At 40.4% G+C, this 19787-nt stretch overlaps 1 protein-coding gene across 17 annotated transcripts in view; it reads left to right on the top strand.

The window, feature by feature from the left end:
* Window positions 1-18893, top strand: part of Bhlhb9 (basic helix-loop-helix family member b9) — a 47792-nt gene extending 28899 nt beyond the window's left edge. For 11 of the 17 annotated variants that reach the window (XM_029558053.1, XM_029558054.1, XM_029558060.1 and 8 more), the window contains 4 exons: window positions 15263-15334; window positions 15759-15852; window positions 16188-16259; window positions 16563-18893. In XM_029558053.1, the coding sequence (XP_029413913.1) occupies window positions 16856-18490 (1635 nt within the window). In that variant the 5' untranslated portion in view covers window positions 15263-15334; window positions 15759-15852; window positions 16188-16259; window positions 16563-16855 and the 3' untranslated portion in view covers window positions 18491-18893. Of the gene's footprint in view, window positions 1-15262; window positions 15362-15502; window positions 15649-15758; window positions 15853-16187; window positions 16260-16562 lie in introns of all 17 variants that reach the window. The other 6 variants (XM_029558059.1, XM_029558047.1, XM_029558048.1 and 3 more) reach the window with 5 other exon arrangements.
* Window positions 18894-19787: the final 894 nt, after the last annotated feature.

Here is a 19787-nt window from a genome sequence, read left to right on the forward strand (position 1 = left end):
ACTTTGATAAAGAAAATTGAATTCACGTATCCACCAAAGGGTGGGGGAGAATGATGATGGAGGTGCATTTAGAAAATAATTAGCTTTATATCTATTTTCATGATTCATGAGTCCTTTTGCCTATACTCCTTCCTTTTTCATCACCTGCTATTACCCTCCCTTGGTCTCCTTTCTAAATTTTGGACTTTTTCTGCACTTATATCTCTTTGGGAGGTGTTCTGTAACCTCAAATTTTTCTCTTTTATTCTTCCTAAAGCTGTATAATATCATTCTATTTTAGTGTTGGTTAATATGCAGATTATATTCCTAAACCTAAAGTATGTTTTTTTAAAATATTTTATTTGTTATTTTTATTTTATGTGTATGAGTGCTATGCGTGCATGTAGGTAAGTGCACCTATGGTGTGCAATGCCCACGGAAGACAGAAGAGGCTGTCAGATCCCCTGGAACTGGAGTTATGGACAGTTGTTAGCTGCCATGTGGGTGCTGGGATTCAAACCTGGGTCTTCTGCAAGAATAGTCAGTGTCCTTAACTACTGATCTGTCTCTTCAGCCCCAAGTATATTTTTTTAACAAAATAAAAAATGTAAGTAATAAAATTTTAAAGATGTATTTCTGTATCAACCCTGGGTTCTGCAAGAATAGTCAGTGTCCTTAACTACTGATCTGTCTCTTCAGCCCCAAGTATATTTTTTTAACAAAATAAAAAATGTAAGTAATAAAATTTTAAAGATGTATTTCTGTATGCCTCTGGGGCCTCCTTGATATAAGGAAGTATCTTGCACCTGGCACTGAGATTTTCATTTAATTAACCTGTGTCTTCTAGTAGCAGTATTGTCCACCCATGCATGGTGCACAATCTCTTCTTAAAAATTCTTAAACATTCTTAAAAATTCACAATCTCGTGCTTAAAATTGTGTATATTTTTAATTTTCTTTCAAAATAGTAGGTTTCCATAACGCTTCTTAATACATCCTTAGTTTTGGTTAACCCAATCCCCTATCACTCCTCTTTCCCACCTCCTGCCCTCATTCACAACTAACCATTTAACTACCAATATCTGACCCCCATTCTTCTACGACATATGTGTTTTACTATCCCCTCTAATTATATTTTTAATTGGGTTGCAAGATTGTAGGTTTTCACATGACTATTTCATGCACCCTTCAATTTGGTTAAGTCTTTCCTCTACCCTTCCTTTCCTATCCTCCACACCATTACAGTGCTTGAATATGTCTACCTAAGTATTCACCTCTCTTCTATAATTTTACCTATATTTACTATTTTCCCTCCCTTAATACATCTGCTCACAAGGGCCAGTTTCTAGTTTCTTGGCTTTGACATGTACTCCAAGTTAAACACACAAACAATTTGAAGCTAGGATCCACATGAGATAGACATGTGTTTATATTTTGGGGTCTGGATGACCTCATTGAGTATAATTTTTCCATTCATTTACCAACAAATTTCATGATTTCATTTATAGTTGAATTCAGTTTGCAAATATTTTGTTGACATTTTGCATCCATATTCATCAGGAAGATTGGCCTGTAATTTTCTTTTTAGTGTGTCCTAATATGATACAGGGATCAATATAATAATATTAGCTTTGCAAAATGAGTTTGGTACTGTTTTTTGCCCCTTTCTATTTTATGGAATAGTTTCAGAAGTATTGGCATTCTTTAAATTCCAGTAAAATTTAGCAATGAGTCCACCTGGGTCTGGCCTTTTTTTACTTGGGAGATGTTTTATTACTGCTTCATTCGCATTGCATTTTATATCTGTCTTATAAGCTGTTTTAATTTTGTAAGGGCTTATGAGTCGATATTTGTCCATTTTTTTCTAGATTTCCTATTTAATTGTAATATACATTCTCAAAGGCCCTAATGAGCCTCTGAATTTCATTGGTGTCTGTTATCACCTCTCATTTTCATCTCTAATTCAATAATTTGTGTTTTCCTTCTTTTTCTTTTGCTTACTTTGGCTGAGAGTTTGTAAATCTTATCTCTCCAAAGAATCAACTCTTTGTTTCATTGATTCTATATATTTGTTGTTTCCATTCCATTAAGTTTCTTCCCTGATCTTATTTCTTTCATCCACTGATTCCGACTTTAGCTTGTTTCTGTTTCTTCAAGGCCCTAAGGTGTATCATTAAATCACTTATTTGAGAGCTTTCTAACTGTGTTAATGTTGGCGTTTATAACTATGAAATTCCCTCTTAGAATTGCCTCCATTGTACTCCACACACTCTGGCGCATTGTATTTTCATTCTTATTTGATTCTAGCAATATTTTAACTGCTCTCCTGATTCTTTTTTTTAAATATATTTTATTTTATGTGTATGAGTGTATTGCTTGCATGTATGTGGGTGCACCTGTGTCATGCAATGCCGCGGAGATCAGAAGAGGGCATTGGATTTCCCTGGAGCTGGAGTTAAGGATGGTTTGTAGCCGCCATGTGGGTTCTGGGAATCGAACCCGGGTCCTCTGCAAGAGCAATCTGCTCTTAACCACTGAGACATCTCTCCAGCCCGTCTCCTGATTCTTTTAATGACCCATTAATCATTCATTTGTATGTTTAATCTCCAAGAGTGTGTGTATTTTCTGTAGTTTTTATTGCTTCTATTTTTTTGGAGATAGAATGCAAGAAATAATTATTATTTTCTTGTTTTTCTTAAGATTCATTTCATGTCCCAAAATAGTTTCTATTTTAGAGAAAATTCTCTAGGCTGCTGAGAAGAATGGGTATTCTATAGTATTTGGATAGTATAGTCTACATATATGTGTGTTAAATCTATTTGAGCTATACTTTCATGTAGCTCCATTTTCTGCTGATTTATTTGTGTGTGTGTGTGTGTGTGTGTATAGATGACCAATCTGTTAGATTTGAATATCACCCACTGTTACTGTATTTAGACCAATCTGTGCCTTTACAACAGGTAATGCTTGCTTTGTAGGTTTGGATATACCTGGGCTGGAGAGATGACTTAGTGGTTATGAGAACTGGCTGCTCTTGCAGAAGACCCAGGCTTGATTCCCAGCACCCACATAGCAGCTAACAACCGATGTAACTCCAGTTCCAGGGGATATGCCACCATCTTCTGATCTCCAAAGGCATTACACAACATGGGTGCACTTGCACACATACAGGCAATACACTCATACATGTAAAATGATAATAAAAATTAAAAAAAATAAGTTTGGATATACCAGTGTTGGGTGCATCAATATATAGAATACATTTAGAATTGTGATATACAGTAGATCAATTTGATGTGATATCATTGTGAAATGACTGTAATCATTATGAAGTGACTATCCTGACAAATTTTGGTTTAATGTAATTTTGTCAGATATTGGTATCTCTAGACTTGCTTGTTTGGAATGCTGTGTTTGTCTTTCTCAGTGAGGTGTCTGTGTGTATTAGTTATTTTTCTCAATGCTGTGACAAAATATCTGACAAAAGTAACTCAAAGAAAAAAATTTTAAGGTTATACTTTGAGGGTACAGTCCATTATGCAGCAATGGAGGTGGCACTTGATAACAGCTTGTCACATTGTGTTTGCTGTCAGGAAGCTGAAAGCAATGAATCCTAGTGCTTGGCTCACTTTTTTCCCTTTTTAAAAAAATATTTTTATTGAATTTTTGTGGATTTCATATAATACATCTTAATTATATTTAATTATATTTAGCCCCCCTTCCCTATCTGCATCTACCACAGGACTTCATGCATTTTGTCATACATGTCAAAGCCTATCGAGTCAAGCCTGTGCACCCACATGTCCCTTGGTGTGAGTTCATCCACTCGAACCTGTTCATCTTGTTTAGCATCACTTCCTTGAAGAAGATCTACTCTCCCTCACTCAGCAGTGATCAGCTGCCAGTAGTTCCTCACCAAAGTTGTGGCCTCCTGCCCATTTCTCCAGTTCTATGTTGGGTTTTGTCTGGTTGAATTTCATAGGTCTCGTGCATGCTGTCACCATTGCTGTAAGTTCATATGAGCAAGGTCCCAGGAACCTGTAAGACTGTTTCCTTATGGTCATGTACCTGCTCCCCTGGCTTTTTTTAATTCAGTCTGGTACCACATACCATGAAATGGTACTACCTCCAGTAAGGTGGCTCTTTCGTACTTCAGTCAACCAAATATAGAATCTTCCTCATATACATGTCCATGGGCTTCTGATTCTACATCCTGTCAAGCTGACAATCAGTGTTAACTATTATAAGTCCACAGCTTGCCAAATAGACGCTGTAACATACCACCTTTAACCCATAACATTTCATCCACGTCTGCATAGGCTCATGGCTGTCTCATAATGTAAAATATATCCAGTCCAATTTTAAGATAGTGTTGAATAGTCACAGCACTTTTCAAACATGTTTTTGAGACTTAGACAGTCTTTTAACTATGAGCCCCTATAATATCAAAAAAACAAATTATGCTGGGTGTGGTGGCACATTCCTTTAATCTCATCACTTGGGAGGCAGAGGCAGGCAGATCTCTGTGAGATCAAGGATAGCCTGCACTACATAAGAAATTACAGACCAGCAGAGACTACAAGGAAACCATCTCTCAAGAAAAGTAAACTCCCCAATCAAGTCACATCTAATATACAATGGTATGGAGTAAACATTTCCATTCCAAAATGGAGGACTGGGGTTATAGCAGAAAATGATTGGACAAAAGTAAGTCGGGGCAAACATCAAATCCTGGAGCTCCCATTGGGCATGTGCAGTTTGAGATGGACTTACCTAGGGTCCAGCATACTTGGGTAGCTCCACCTCTCTAACTCTGTGGCCTGTAGTACATACAACCTTCCTCTTTTGCCAGATCCACTCTGTGTAGCCTTCCTCAGTGGATTTTCCATGTCCTTGCAACTCCAGCATCTTAGGTTCTCCATTCCAACTTTGACTTCAACTTCCCATCTTCATTCAGTATCCTTTCAGGAATTCCAACCCTGCCACATGTTGTCTGGCCTCCACTAGGAATCTTTGTAGAAGCCTCCAATACCCCCTTACTCTTCCATCTTTCATGTCTATAAAACCAGCACCACATAGATGAAGCTGCCAAGTTCTGCCAGCTCAAGATGTAACTTGGCCTCTTTGGACCATATTTGCATCAGCCTCTGTGTTTTTACCTTGGGAAAACACTTCCCTAGGTAGTTGCCTTTGAGGAGCAGGGGATCCCTTCAGAAGCATTCTCAGTTTAGGTTATCCTTCAAATGGATTGCATTTCACAAAGAGTGCCTTCAATGGATGGTGTGTTTTGTGGTGCTTTTTTTGAAGTCAAGACAAGATATCTTGGGCTTCTCCCCTATAGCCATGGCAACTAAAGGAGAAAAATACAGCTGGGTTATGGTAATGGTAATGGAACTATCAGCACTCCCTAGTGGATGGAGGAAAGGAAAGTAAGGAGGTCCTAACTTGAGGTTCCAGATACTGCTTCTGTATCCCTTCCTTCAACTGTAAGTGATCCTGGGAGATAATATAGTATTTGGGAAGTGGAAGATTAATTAAAAGTGGAATTCTATGATGCATCTTCCATGAGGTCATCATCTATGATGGAGTGGGACTTTGCAATGATGCAGGTGTTCCAGGGTCAACCAATCTCCTGTAAGTAATTACTCACCTGTGCTCTGTAAGAAATCCTAATAAACTCACTGGTCTCATCAAGTTGGACTTTGGTGAAATTGTACTTTGATACCCATCTGTGGTGAATTGATGTATGTATCTCCCCAGGAAAAGTTAATGCAATAAGATCTTGCCCTTGGGGAACCTTTCTTATTATCCTAGCTTAGCACAAAGTTCCTCTGTAATGATGCTAATCTCCTTAACAATCACGGCTACTTTCAGCATTCTCCCTGTCAGCAACTTTAAATTTGCCCACACTTTCTTTGCCAAACTTTATGACATTTTCCTGTCTTTCTTTTCTCTTCCTTTCTTTGTGATTTATTCATTTTTATTTTATGTATATGAGTGTTTTGCCTGCATGTGTATAAGTGCAACCGTGTTGTACAGTGCCTGTGGAGGACAGAAGAGGATGTCAAATCCCCTGGAACTGGATTTACAGATGGTTATTAGTCACCATGTGAGTGCTAGGATTTGAACCCAGCTGTTCTGCAAGAACAGCCAGTGCTCTCAACTGCTGAGCCATCTCTCTAGCCCCCTTTCTTTGCTCTTTCAATGTAGGCCTGAGTAGGAGATTTGAGATGTACCCATGCTACATCCTAGATACTGCCTTGTCTTAAAATTTCACCCCCAAAACAGTTCAGTCCATTATTTTTAATTCAACTTTGATCAAGTTCTCATGATATTGGCAGAATATAGCCATTTTTTTTCATAATGTAGCCTTGAAGTGCTTGTAATCCAGTTCCCAATATATTCCTTGTTCTCCTCTGAAACTTGTTGAGCTTGGCCTCCAGTGTTCACATTTTTCTAATCATTCTAGTTTTCTAAACTCCCACCAGAATGGTAAATTACTACTCTACTTATATATTCTAGGGCTATTCTCGTCTAGAGTTCTAAACTTTTCATATTCTTCCTACAAACTAGTTCCAGAGACCTGAGAATGACATGATCAGGAATACCTCTACTTCTTGGTATCAATTTACTATATTAGCTACTTTTTCATTGCTGTTACAGAATACCTGACAGAAGTAGCTTAAGAAATTTTCAAGGTACAGTACATCATGCAAGGAAGCCATTGTGGTAGGAGTACAAAACAAATGGTCACATGGCATCTGTAGTCAGGGAGCAGAGGGTAGTGAATGTTGGTGCTCAGCTTGCTTTTTCTTTTTAATTCAGTCCAGGAAACTATCCCATGGAATGGTGTCACACACAGTTAAGTCACCACATTAATTGACCCTACGTAGAAACATCCTCACAGACATGCCTGAAAATATGTCCTTTATGTGAGCCTTGATCCTGTCAATCAGTATTAACTATCACAGTGTATTTCATGTACTAACAAATACTTGGGGCCCATTCTCTTAATCCAGTTTCCTAGTCTGTGTTTTTTGATTAGAGAATTGAGACTCTTAAGAGTTATTATTGAAAGATATGTATTGATCCCTCACCCCTCACATTCTGTTGGTTTTATAGTGTTTGGTATTTTCCTAATCCTTATTTGCTTATTTACTCTTGCTATTCTGCTTTATTCTTCTCTTTGATTCCATGGATGCAGTTAGCTTTCTCTTTAATGAGTTGGATGCCTTGAAATATATTCTGTAGCACTGGCATAGTGAGCATGAACACCTTTAATTTTTGTTCATCATGGAAAGTTTTTCTTTCTCCTCCAATTAAGAAGGCTAGCACTGCTGAAAATAGTAATCAATCTGGGTTTGCTAGTTACTGTCTTTCAGAGCTTGAAATACTTGGTTCTGTGTTCGGGTATTTTTTTTTTTAATTTCTGTTAAGAAACCTGCTGTTAATTTGATGGGCTTGCCTTTGTATGCAACTTGGTTTTGTGTTCTTGTAACTTTTCGAGTTCTTTCTTCTGCGTGCTTAGTTTCTTCAGTATAATATAGCATGAGAAGGTTATTTTCTGATCTTTTCTCTTTGGCATTCTATTCTGTATTTGGATGGTCCTTTCTTTCTACAGAGTTAGTGAATTTTCTCTTAGGATTTAATTGTATTTCTTCTCTATGCCTTTAGGCTGAGCGTCTCCCTATTCTATGTCCATGATTCATAGATTGGCCTTTTAATTATGTCCAGTAGTTTTCATATGTTCTGTTCATATTTTATTATCTTATCTTTGTCGCTGTCTGAATGCTCTGACTCATCTGTCTTGTTTTTGAGCCTTGATACTCTGTCTTCTGCTTGATCAGTTCTATTGGTGTGGCTTTTCCACTGAATACTTTATTTGATTTGTTGAGCTTTCATTTTCAAAATTTCAATTTTTCCTTGGTATTTATATCCCCTTATTTAATATCTCTGTCATAGCTTGTGTTGACTTATTTTGTGTGTGTGTGTGTGTGTGTGTGCTCTTAAATCATGCAGGAGTTAGTCTTGTCCTCTTTAATTTTGTTAACCATTCTTGTAACCATTCTTTTGAATTCTTTGACTGGAATTTATCCAATTCACTCTCATTGGCATCTAATAGTATAAAATTAGTAATTTTCATAGGAGTCTTCGTGCCTTGATTTTTTATGTTTCTTTTGTTTCTGTATTGAGATTTGTGTATCTGGAATTAGGTCATTGACTAGATTTTTTTATATCACATGTATCCTTTCAGTGAAGTATTTCAAGTAGAACTGGGTTGTAGTAGAGTGGAGATACATGTTCTTCCCACTGCACTGGAAATGTTGCTCAGTTCCTAAACCCTTAACCCACATGATCATTGCAGCAGGCTCTATCTCCAACTCTGCTCCGAAAGTAGAATAATAACTACAGAAGCAACCCCAACTGATGGATAGGTCTACTATGACAATGCAGTAATACTCAATTAAATTCCATTAATTTGGGGGTAGTAAAGGAATAAGGTTAATACACTGCATAATAAGATAATAGTTACTACGTATAGAAATGGAAAGGAAGTAAGCAAAGTGAGATAAATGATTAGTATTAGAGTAATAGAAAAAAATTGGAAGAGGGAAAAGTAGATAGAAAGGAAGACTAGGGGCTGGAGAGATGGCTCAGTGGTTAAGAACACTGGTTGTTCTAGCAGAAGACCTGTGTTTGAATCCCAGCACCCACATGGCAGCTAATAACTGTCCGTAACTCCCATTCCAAGGGGATCCAACAGCCTCTTCTGTCCTCCACGGGCATTGCACGACACAGATGCACTTACCTACATGCAGGCAATACACATAAAATAAAAATACTAAATAAAATATTTTTTAAAATTAAATTTGAAAAGGATTTAAAAAGAAAGGAAGAATAATAAAATTGAAGTAGATAAGGCATCAACAGTTAAAAGGAAAGGAGAAAGAGACAAACAAATGCAATCAGATAACTTGAGACAATCCCAGCAATTCAGGAGGCAGAGGCAGGAAGACCTCTAAATCTAGGCCAACTTGTTCATCCAAGAATGAAAAAAAAGTGAGAGGAGAGGGAGAGAACAGGGCAAGACAAAGTTTGTCCACTTAATTGGAATTAGATATTAAATAAGGAATGTATAAAATAAGGGTATAGAATCTATATCTGGTCCTTTAGGTGGGTATAGGTGTCAGGTCTGCTTCTGTGCAACCCCTGGGGTACAGGTACATGTCTCGAGCCGGTCTCAGTGAGGTTCTTTGTGTGTGAACAGGTACCATCCCTGTCCATTTCAGTTCATGATTCAGACCAGATTTTTACTTCACAGAAATCTATCTGGTTCTGGCTCTAAGTTTTGCCCCTCTAGCTAGAGGAATCTATAGGCCAGGTGTCACAGTATAGTCCATGGCACTTGATCTGTTTTCCCAAAGTGAGCCTTACATGAAGGAACCTTTGCCTCTTAAGCTGACTTGCCGCAGAGTCAGTAGGAGTCCTCTTTCTCACTGCTTTATTTAAGGGTTGAGAAGAATGGATTTTCCTGGTATTGCATGAACAGACCTTTACTCTGCTGGTATAGCTGTCAAGTGAGGCTTCTGTTATCTTTCTCTCTCTTTCTTAAATTCATCTGATACTATCCAGGTATAGTGGAAAGCACCTACAACTGCATCACTTGTGAGGCTGAGGCCAGAGGATCTGGAATTCAAGGCCATCCTCAGCTACATACAGGTTCTAGGCCACCCTGGGCTGTATGAGGCTGTCTTTTTTTTTCTTGAGACTCTCTCTTTGTCTTAATCTGTGTTATAAGATGCAGTTGCACTCAGTGGAATGTGAACACCCCAAAACAGAGGTGCTGAGCTCTCACCTCCCATGGGCTCTGTCTATAAAGAAATTCTGTTTTCCAAAATTCCCTTTCTTTCTTTGCTACTGAAACCAGTGTCTTAAGCCTTCACCTCACCTTGCAGAACAGCTGTTTGCTGCTGTCTTCATTTTCTGTTCTTACTTCTTGTGGCACTTTGCTCCTTTTTAAAAAATAATCCTTAAATTTAAGTATTAGTGCTCCTCCTGTTCCTTACCCCTTTTATTATATGCTACCACTCCACTCTTTCCTTCCTTGCCAAACTGACAATCCATCATGGAGCATCATTATAACTGTTCTCCTACATCATTCCCTAGTATAAGACTCCATTCTCGTTCTATTTGTGTGAGTGAATTACATCTCCTAGATAAATAGAATGTGAACAATATGACAACAGAAGTCACATTAGAGTCTTAGGAAGAGAAAACAAAACATGGGTCCAAATCAAACCTGCTAAAAGACTCCAATCATGTAGAAATATAATCTCACTGCTAAACAGAGAGTATGCAATGTATGAAGGAAAAGGAAGATGAGCTTCTTTATGAAACACTCTCCCATATTTTAGAACTAATACTCAACAGTTTTATGTGGACAAATTTCATGTGTGTGTGTGTGTGTGTGTGTGTGGCACAAAGCATACTTTCCATAAAAGGAATCATATGTATTCTACAATTTGTATTTTCACTTTACGTTGTATCTGGAGTTATATTCATCTGGGTACAGAGAGTGACTTCATTATTTTAACATAATAAGGTAAAATAGTAGGTTATAAAATAAATGGACCTCACTTAATCTTTTCATCAATGACATCATTTGTAATTAATTACTACTATAAGAGATACTGGGGCTGGAGAGATGGCTCAGCAGTTAGGAGCACTGGCTACTCTTGCAGAGGACCTGGGTTCAGTTCCCAGCACCCTCATGGTGACTAACAGCTGTCTGTGACTCCAGTTCCAGGGGATCTGATACTCTTTTCTGACCTCCACAGGCACTGTACGACATGGGTGCATCCATCTACATGCAGGCATTACACTCATATACATAAAATTAAAATAATAAATAAAATATGAAAAGATATTGCATTTCTTGAATGTCCTTGTATACACAAACTGAGCATCCCTTATCCAAAGTAACTTTGAATCAGAAGTGTTTTAGATTGAAAGTTTTTCAAATTTCTTAATATTCACATAGACTTGACAGATTGAGTGTTCCTAATCTGAAATCCAAAATATTTCAGATTTTTGCTTGAGATACTTGAAACTTCAAAATTCAGATTTCAGAACATTTTAGGTTCGGAAATTAGAGGTGATCCACCTGTAAACAGCTCTGGTGCCAAATATTTTAGATAAGGGATAATAAACTTTTATGATTAGTACCTAACTTATATTTTGTCAGATTAAGGAAATTTCCAAGATAATGGAAATGATTTGTTTCTGCTTTTTTGTTCTCTCTTATTTATAATGGAAGTATCATTGCTTTTTCTTTCTCTTTTTTTCGGGGGGAGTTCTCATTTATTAAAATAAATCTACATTTCTGTGCATTTCGGTTTTACAGAAATGCAGTAAACGGTAGTAAAATATGTACAAGCACCTAGTTTGTTTTACCTTAGAAGGAAACCATCCACTGCTGGAAAACAAGAATGTTTCTAATAGCAAAACATGTTGTCTGGAAGCCTTATGTGATGAGGCACTGAAGAATGAGTTGTGCTGAAATTAACTCAGGGTCCGCGTGCCTGGATGAGCATAACTTTGGTTGAGATTTTTCTTCCTTAAAAAAGGGTTTTCAGGTGCTGGAGAGATGGCTTGGCGGTTAAGAACGCTGACTGTTCTTGCAGAAGACCCAGATTTGAATCCCAGCACCCACATGGCAACTAACAACTGTCCATAACTCCAATTCTAGGGGATCCAACAGCCTCTTCTGTCCTCTGCAGGCATTGTACAACACAAGTGCACTTACCTACATGCAGGCATAACACTCATACACATAAAATAAAAAATAAATAATAAATATTTTTTAAAAAAGGTTTTCAAAGCACCAGTTCATTACAAAAAGCATGCACATTTATCCTCACAGTGAGTTAAGTGACTGGTGACAGCTTGTAAATTGCATTCCCTAAAGCGACTGAGTTTTTTTAAAAACAAGCCAACCAAAAGAGAAAGCAAAGCAAAGGAGGCTAGAGTGTCTCTGCTCAGACTGCAAAAGCAGCAGCTCTTTGCAGAAGTGACAGTGGAGCAGCAACATCCTGGGAAGTCATTCCAACCTTGACTTTGCTGCCTGCTACCTGACAGACTTCAAGCCATTTTTGATTTCCATTTAAGGGATGGGTAAATAAGAGAGACTAATAAAAATGCTTGATTTCTCCCATGAGATACACCCATAGGAATAAGCCAGACTCCCTGGTTGTCCCCCAACTTCAGCCAAGGAAAGTATTTATCTACCCTAGTCAGTAAAATGGAGGCTAAAACGTGAACAACTTTCTCTACACCAGCTGCGACAACAGTGAACTATGGCACACGAGCTTCAAGGTGCTGAGAAAAAGTAGGTTTCACATGCACAGCACGAGAAGTGTGAAGACCACCACAGCACAGAGTTATGGCTACAATCTCCCCACAGACATTTCACCACTGTGAAAGATGATTTCATACAATGGAAAAGGCAGTATTTCACCGTCTTCCGATTCACATGTCACTCCCAAGAAACTATTAGTGTTTAAAATTCAAGGTCAGGAAAGTACAAATTTAATACTTAATATTTTTATGTTAAATTCAAAGAATCTATGCAATACTCATCAGAAAAATTTCTAGTTCTATATCATGGAGATATGGGACAGTAAATTGTTAGAAATTTTAACGTTACATGATCATTAAGAAATTGCCATAATGTTCTTCAGAAGTTCAGGTTCACAGCTTGCTTTCTTTTCTCCATTGAAAAGCCACAGAGGGATTGACTTCTTGGGTCAGACTCTGAGCTACACACAGGGGTTATAGGAATCAAAGGCAAATACACACGTATGGATTAGCATTGAGATACAACAGAAATGGATGCAATGGAATTCTTATGACACAATGGTCCCTCATCTTCAACCATTTACTACTTTGTCTTTTATGTGTTGGGGATGCATTGGTGGAAAAGACCTCAAAAAGGACCTTTCATTCATGAAACTCGGTCTAAGTCAAACTCCATACCTCTGGAAAGAGTCAAAACATGTATATATTCAAGGGAAAAGTATATGTGCATATGTTAGGCATCATACAGGGCTGAAAGCCATGCTTTTTTCCAAGACAGGAGGTAAGGTTTGCCTTGAGGAAGTACATGGAAATTGGTGCCATTTCCTGACAGAAGAATGGCCAGGAAGTCAAGAGAGTCCATACCTGGGGCTTGACGCTTGACTCTGGGTCAACAGAGACTATGGACCAGACATCTGCCCCTGTATCCTGACAGGGAAAATTCCTGTCATTTCATATGAGGAGGCGAGGGTAGTAGGAAAAAAAAAAAAATGGCATTTGGCTCAGACTTCTGGTTGGTTTCCCGGGGATGGAGATGTACTTGTAACTGAGGCAGTGGTGAGGCCTGTGATGGGTGCCCCCCACCTCACTTCCCCTAGGAACTCCGTGAAGCAGGGAAAGAAATGGAAAAGCCAAGAGGCCTCCCCGTAGTCTGTTGTTCTGGCTGCAGTACTGACAACCTCCACTCTTTCACTGACAACAGGCGAAGAGGGCGCGCAGGGGCAGGGAGGGAGTAGAAGGAGGAGCAGGCGGTTTAGCCTGGGACTTGGGGCGCAGATGCACTAAGGGGTCTCTTAGCAGTCATCCTGTATTCCCTCCAGCTCCCCAACCCCACACTTCCTTCCCGGCCTGGCCCCCTCCAAGTTCCTGAGCCCTAGCCCTCAGCTTTCCCTTCCTACACAACACTGGCAGCGCCAGAAAAGTGGTGGTCTAGGCCTTGGCGTGCGCGGACGTCCGCAGAGGCTGCCTGCGCAGCCCTCCCCTCCAAGTGGAGTGTTTGTGGCCCCGCCCACTCCGGGTCGGAACTACGGTGGGCCTGGGAGGGGGCGTCCTGTGGAGTGCGCCATATCCCTCCGCCCCCTTCCCGACACCCTCGAGGCGAGCAGTGCCTGCCGCATCCTGCGCAGCCCCTGGCCGCTGTGGTGCAGGGGCGTGGGGCGAGACGACACTTTACCATTCGGCTCGCGTGCCAAGCGGCGGGAACCTGTCAGAAGGGGAGCTGCGCTGGATAGAGCACAGCCGGGAGTGGACAGGGGACGAGGGGAGTCCGGCGACCCGGGCCGTGTGCCTGGCCAGGCAAGTGGAGATGTGTCGCGGTCGCGGAGTGGTTAGGCACTGTGGACCCCGGCCCTGCCCCAAGTAGAACGGGGCGCGGGGGCGGGGGTGGTGCGTAGTGCCCGGAGACCCCTGGCGGTGACTTGGAGGAGACCCGGGCCGGCTACGGGTGGAGGGGAGGCCTGGGCAGTGGGGCCCAAAGGTCTGGAGGGAGACCTGCCTCGCAGACTGCCTGGCAGCCGGTTTGACCCGCCCTCCACGGTGTCTGGGCCCCACGAGGGTTGTGGGGAAGGCGACTGCGGGAGAAATGCTGGTACGGGAGCTGGGGGGCGGGGGGGAGGGCGCTGGGAGGCCACGGAGCGGCGAGGGGGTTGGGGGGCGGTGGCCAGCTGTGTGGCCAGCTCAGCTGGTGGGTGGGGAGTGCCTTTGGCCACTGGGGCGCCCATTCCGGAGAGGGACCGCTCGTGCCCACGTCCTGGGTGCTGTCCCTCCCACAGGCTCTACTTGATGGCGGAGTCTTCTGTCTGAGGTAGTTTTGGGGATTTCTGGGGAAGTGGAACCATTACTACAGGGTGGAGTATGAAGTCACTACGACAGAATGAAATTTTCATCTCCATTCAGTAAAGAGCTGTTTTATTGCTTTGTGTATTTAGAGCCTCGTGCCTAATTTAGGGCAAGAAAGTGGTAAGGGTAAAGCATTGGCCATAACTATTTACAACTGATGTTGTGAATAGTGTGACATTAGCCTAACTTTTATGTTCAGGATCTGTTTCCTCAACATTTCTTTTTTTTTGATAATTTTTTTTGATGTGTTAAAATGGGAATGAAAGTAGAGAAGCCTTTTGGGAGGGGTTCAACTTAAAATATTTGAAATCACGCTGCAGTTTTTCTGGGACCCCAAACATTTCCAGCCACGGTTTCTAGTTCCTTGTTTTGTACAGAAGCAGTGCCACAGAATATATTGGAGTATTTGTGAAGGTATGTTCCTGGACCACAGAAGAGAGTTGCTAGAGCTCTTTGACTTGATTCCTGATACTCTAAAAAGGAGTGTTTGAATCTTAATTCCAGAAATCTGTCCATAAAGCTAACAATTTCCTATCACAGTGAACATTTTCTTTAATGTTTCCCTTAGTGTGTCTCTTTCCTTTCTATAGGTTGACTATTCTCCAACCAGAAGACTCTTCTTCATTAGGAAGGATAGCATCTGCTGAGGATCCTGCTTTGTGGTAAGCCTCGCATTGATGGCACTTGAGGTATGATCTAGGTATACGTGGGGGGCTGGTACTAAAAAGATGATCTTGAAATAATTTGTATCTATTAGCTTCCCTGCCTTCCTTTCAAATACAGTTGTGTATGTTCTGCAACTTATTTCTACAACTTGTATTTTTCTTTAGGGAATGAAATTTAGTCCTAGCTGGGGAAAATGGCTGACTTCAGGGTTGGGAAGATGTACATTCAAACAGATTGCGGGTGTTATTCATATCCAGGAAATCACTGGAGAGGGGCTGATATGTGGCAGACATTTAACAACCTTAAGTATGTAAGAACATGTGTTACAAACAACTTTATCACGACTATTCTAGCGTCTCAATCCCTTCTGTATTTTTTTTTATTTTGTTTCTGATTTTGCCTCTGCCTTTTTATCCGTAGATCTTTTCCTTTCTAGGCTCCTATAGAGACCTGTAGGTAGCTGTTCCCTCCAAAGCTAGTTAAAGAAGAGACCAAAAACTTCACTTGGTTCAAGGTGAGTATGAAGGTAAACAGTGGTGGTGGAGATGGCTGTTGGGAAGTAGATGAGACTAAATAGTACCATGGAACTGTTTTCCAACTTGCCAGATTGTTCTGCCCTCACATCTGTGTATAGGTAGTGGGAGAAAGGGAGCCAAGATTGGGTCTATAGGTAATTAGCCGATGCTGTGTGAGGAAATGTGGAGGAACTCCCGTAAGAAGAACAAGGTGTAGGCAAGTGTTACATGGTCAGAGTTCTAGATTTGAAAAGATACTTATTGGGAGGCATGAGTTCAGGTCAGTATATCAGATATTCAAAAATTCTAATCCCACATGTGTTTTTGTCTTTAGGTCTGCCTGTGAAGTCAGCTATACTTCTTTTTAAGAGAAGTACAGAAGAAGAAAATTCTCACATCAGTACAGGTTGGTGTGAGACTGTCTGAAGAGACCTATAGTGCCTATTGATGTGGACCAATCTGAGTCCAAAGGGGCTCCTTAGCCCCCCATCCCCTAGAAGCCTTACTTTCCATGCTTGTGGTATCTGGTAGAGAGAAAAGAATGGTGGTACTTGGGCTGGATGAAATAAATAAAATGAGGTAGCAGAGTTTTCTGCTAATCCACATCCCCTACAAGTCCATCTTCACTCTCATGTCCTTTTCTGTAGCTATCTGTATAAAGAACCAAAGTTGGAGGAGACTCAAAGTCTGTTTCTTTCTCCCACCTTAGGTCTTTCTCCAGTGGTAGCTTTGGATTGGCAGAAGATTATTTTCAACAGATCTGCCTTCGGAAACCAATACCTTCACCCAGCCAGAGTGTGCCTTTACTCTGTCCATGTCATTCATTGATAGAGGCTATTTGTCTAGAAAGGAAACTGTTTGGCTACTAAACTGACAATTGACTCTAGCTCTTTCTGCCACATTCACCTCTGGCCCACTAAAAACGTGTAAAGATACCAGCCTAGGACAAACTGATAACTAAGAATAAGTCTGGACAAGTGTATATATAATTGACCTTCAACCATGATGGGTGGAAAGAATAAGGGTAGAGCCCAGGCCAAAACTGAGAAAAAGGCAAATGTACAAGCTAAAGCTGGTGCAGAGAAGGAGGCTGCTAGTGTGGTGAAACCTGCAGCCAAAACCACCGCCAAAGCAAAAGCTAAGGAAGGACCTAAAACAGATGCAGCAGCAGACACGAAGGCTGTGTCCAAGAGCAGGGCTGTTGCTGAGGTGAAGGAAGGAACCAGGTCAGAGCCCAAGGCTCCATTAAAAATCTCATCTGATTTGAACCCCAAGGCTGAGAACAAGGCCACTAGCTCTGCATATAAAGATAAGACTGGTACTGATACCTGGTTCTGGGCTGGGGAAGAGGCTAGTATCAATTCCTGGTTCTGGAAGGGAGAAGAGGCTGCTAGTCCTTCTGTTGCTAAGTGTGAAAGTAAAACTGATACAGGCGCCCAAGGCCATACTGAACAGTTGGAGCCTACATCTGGGCCCAGCTACAAGTCTAGGTCAGGGGCTGAGGAAGAGGAGGAAGAGAACGTTATTGGGAACTGGTTTTGGGAAGGAGATGACAATAGTTTTGATCCTAATCCTCAGCCTGTGTTCAAGATAGTTAAGCCTCAGCCAGTTGATGAAATTAATGAGAAAAATAGGCCCAAGGACTGGTCTGAGGTTACTATCTGGCCCAAAGCTCCTGCTGTGGTGCCAGCAGTGTTGGGATATAGATCCCAGGCTTCATGTGAGACAAAGCCCTCTTCATATGTTGTTCTGGCTTCAGATGAAGAAGATACTCAGTCTTCTGCAGACAAACACAGCCATTCCAAGCGCTCAAGCTCGCAGCCTATCCCTGAGTATCCATTTGGTTCTGACTCTTGCATCCAGACTTTAGATGAAATTAGACACCAAATCAAGATCAGAGAAGCCAATGGCATTAAGCCATTTGCTTGCCCTTGCAAAATGGAATGCTATTTGGATTCTCAGGAATTTGAAAAGCTTGTGAGCATACTTAAGTCAACTACCGATCCTCTCATTCATAAAATAGCACAGATTGCAATGGGTGTCCATAAAGTTCATCCATTTGCCCGAGAATTCATTAACGAAGTGGGTGTAGTGACACTAATTGAAAGCTTGCTCAGTTTTTCTTCTCCTGAAAGTAGAAAAAAGACTGTAATCACTCTGAATCCTCCTTCTGGGGATGAAAGACAACACAGGGTTGAATTTCATGTTAAGCATATGTGTAAAGAAACCGTGTCTTTCCCCTTAAACTCACCTGGACAGCAATCTGGATTAAAGATACTAGGGCAGCTGACTACTGAGTCTGTCCATCACTACATTGTTGTTAGTTACTTTTCAGAGCTTTTTCAATTGCTGTCCCAGGGAAATCGTAAAACTAGAAATCTTGTTTTGAAAGTATTTTTGAATATGTCTGAAAATCCAAATGCAGCCAGAGATATGATCAATATGAAGGCATTAGCAGCATTAAAACTCATCTTTCACCAAAATGAGGCAAAAGCTAATCTTGTTAGTGCTGTGGCCATCTTTATTAACATAAAGGAACATATTAGGAAGGGCTCGATTGTAGTTGTTGATCACGTGAGTTACAGTACACTTACTGCCATTTTCCGTGAAGTTAAGGGGATTATCGAAGCAATGTAAAATGACCTAGAAATGAAAGAACACTGAATAGTGTCCCTACTCTGGTGGGGTCCACATTCCCAAAGAGATTTGCATAGTATTTTGGTTATTACAGAGTGCACATTTTATCTTACATCTTATAAAAATTATTACCTGTGGTAGGTTGTAGCTCGGAGCTGGACCATTTGATGTACTAAATGAATATTGAGTCTTGAGATAAAGAAGTTTGTTGATTCCTGTCTTATCTATATTGGCAGATTTTTAACATTTTAGTTAATAAAATTGTGATTCAGCTGTCATACATATACTACCTTGATCATTAATATCTGCTTAGATTCATTTGTGACTTGAAATGACTACTGGTCTTGTAATCTAGTTACAGAAATAACACATACACAAATAAAAATAACCGATGGTTCCTGCACTGTGTGTTTGTATATGTATGCTCATTGCTAAATAATGCCTTCTTGGTGGGAAAAGGAGGCAGGAGTTGCTATAGCCTATTTAATAGAAGAGGGATTCTGTTTTCCCCTTATTCCATATGTAGCAGACATTTATTGCAAAACAAAAAGTGGCCCTGAATCACATGAAAGTTTGTTCATTTTTAAATGTTGCTTCTACATTACTCATATTTTTATACTATTTCATTTATGCCAGTCATCTCAGAGAAGAGAGTCAAATAGGTGTGGAAAGGAAACATTTACTGTTGCCCACTCTGACCGACACTTAGTTGGCACTGTATTTTTTGCACACTATTTTTTTTAATTAGAAGAAGCATTTCATTACAACAGCGTTAACCTATTAACATTTTTCTGAGCTAGGGTATATCTCTTTCAAAATTGGCTGTACATTTTTAGGTTTACAGATGAATTATTACACTTATACAATATTCATTACAAACTCTATAAGACATAAAATTAAATGAGGCTCCAACGTTTAAAAAAGATCTCCACTTCGTTGTCAAAACACACAGTTTCATTCAGAAAAATTCATTCCAAGGCTACTGACATTGAGACGTTTTCACATGCATTTCTAATCTCTATATACACGACTATCACACGGTCACAGTCGCCCACCTTCTGAGCTCCTTGGCATCTGAGCATTAATACAAACTCGTCAGGTAGACAGCCTTCCTCTCCCACTAGAGCCTCCACACTCTGCTATCCCTGCCACTGTCCACTGCGCTGTCAGCACCCCATCCATTCCCCCCATATGCTCTTCTGGTAAATCTAGTCAGCCAGAGGTCCATCTACAGCAATCCATTGTCAGTATTCCTTTGGATAGAATTGGGGTCTGCTGTTCATTTTTCCAGTAGTAT

Source organism: Nannospalax galili, unplaced genomic scaffold (genome assembly GCF_000622305.1).
Source record: "Nannospalax galili isolate Female #2095 unplaced genomic scaffold, S.galili_v1.0 scaffold1188, whole genome shotgun sequence".
In the NCBI taxonomy this organism is placed as follows: domain Eukaryota; kingdom Metazoa; phylum Chordata; class Mammalia; order Rodentia; family Spalacidae; genus Nannospalax; species Nannospalax galili.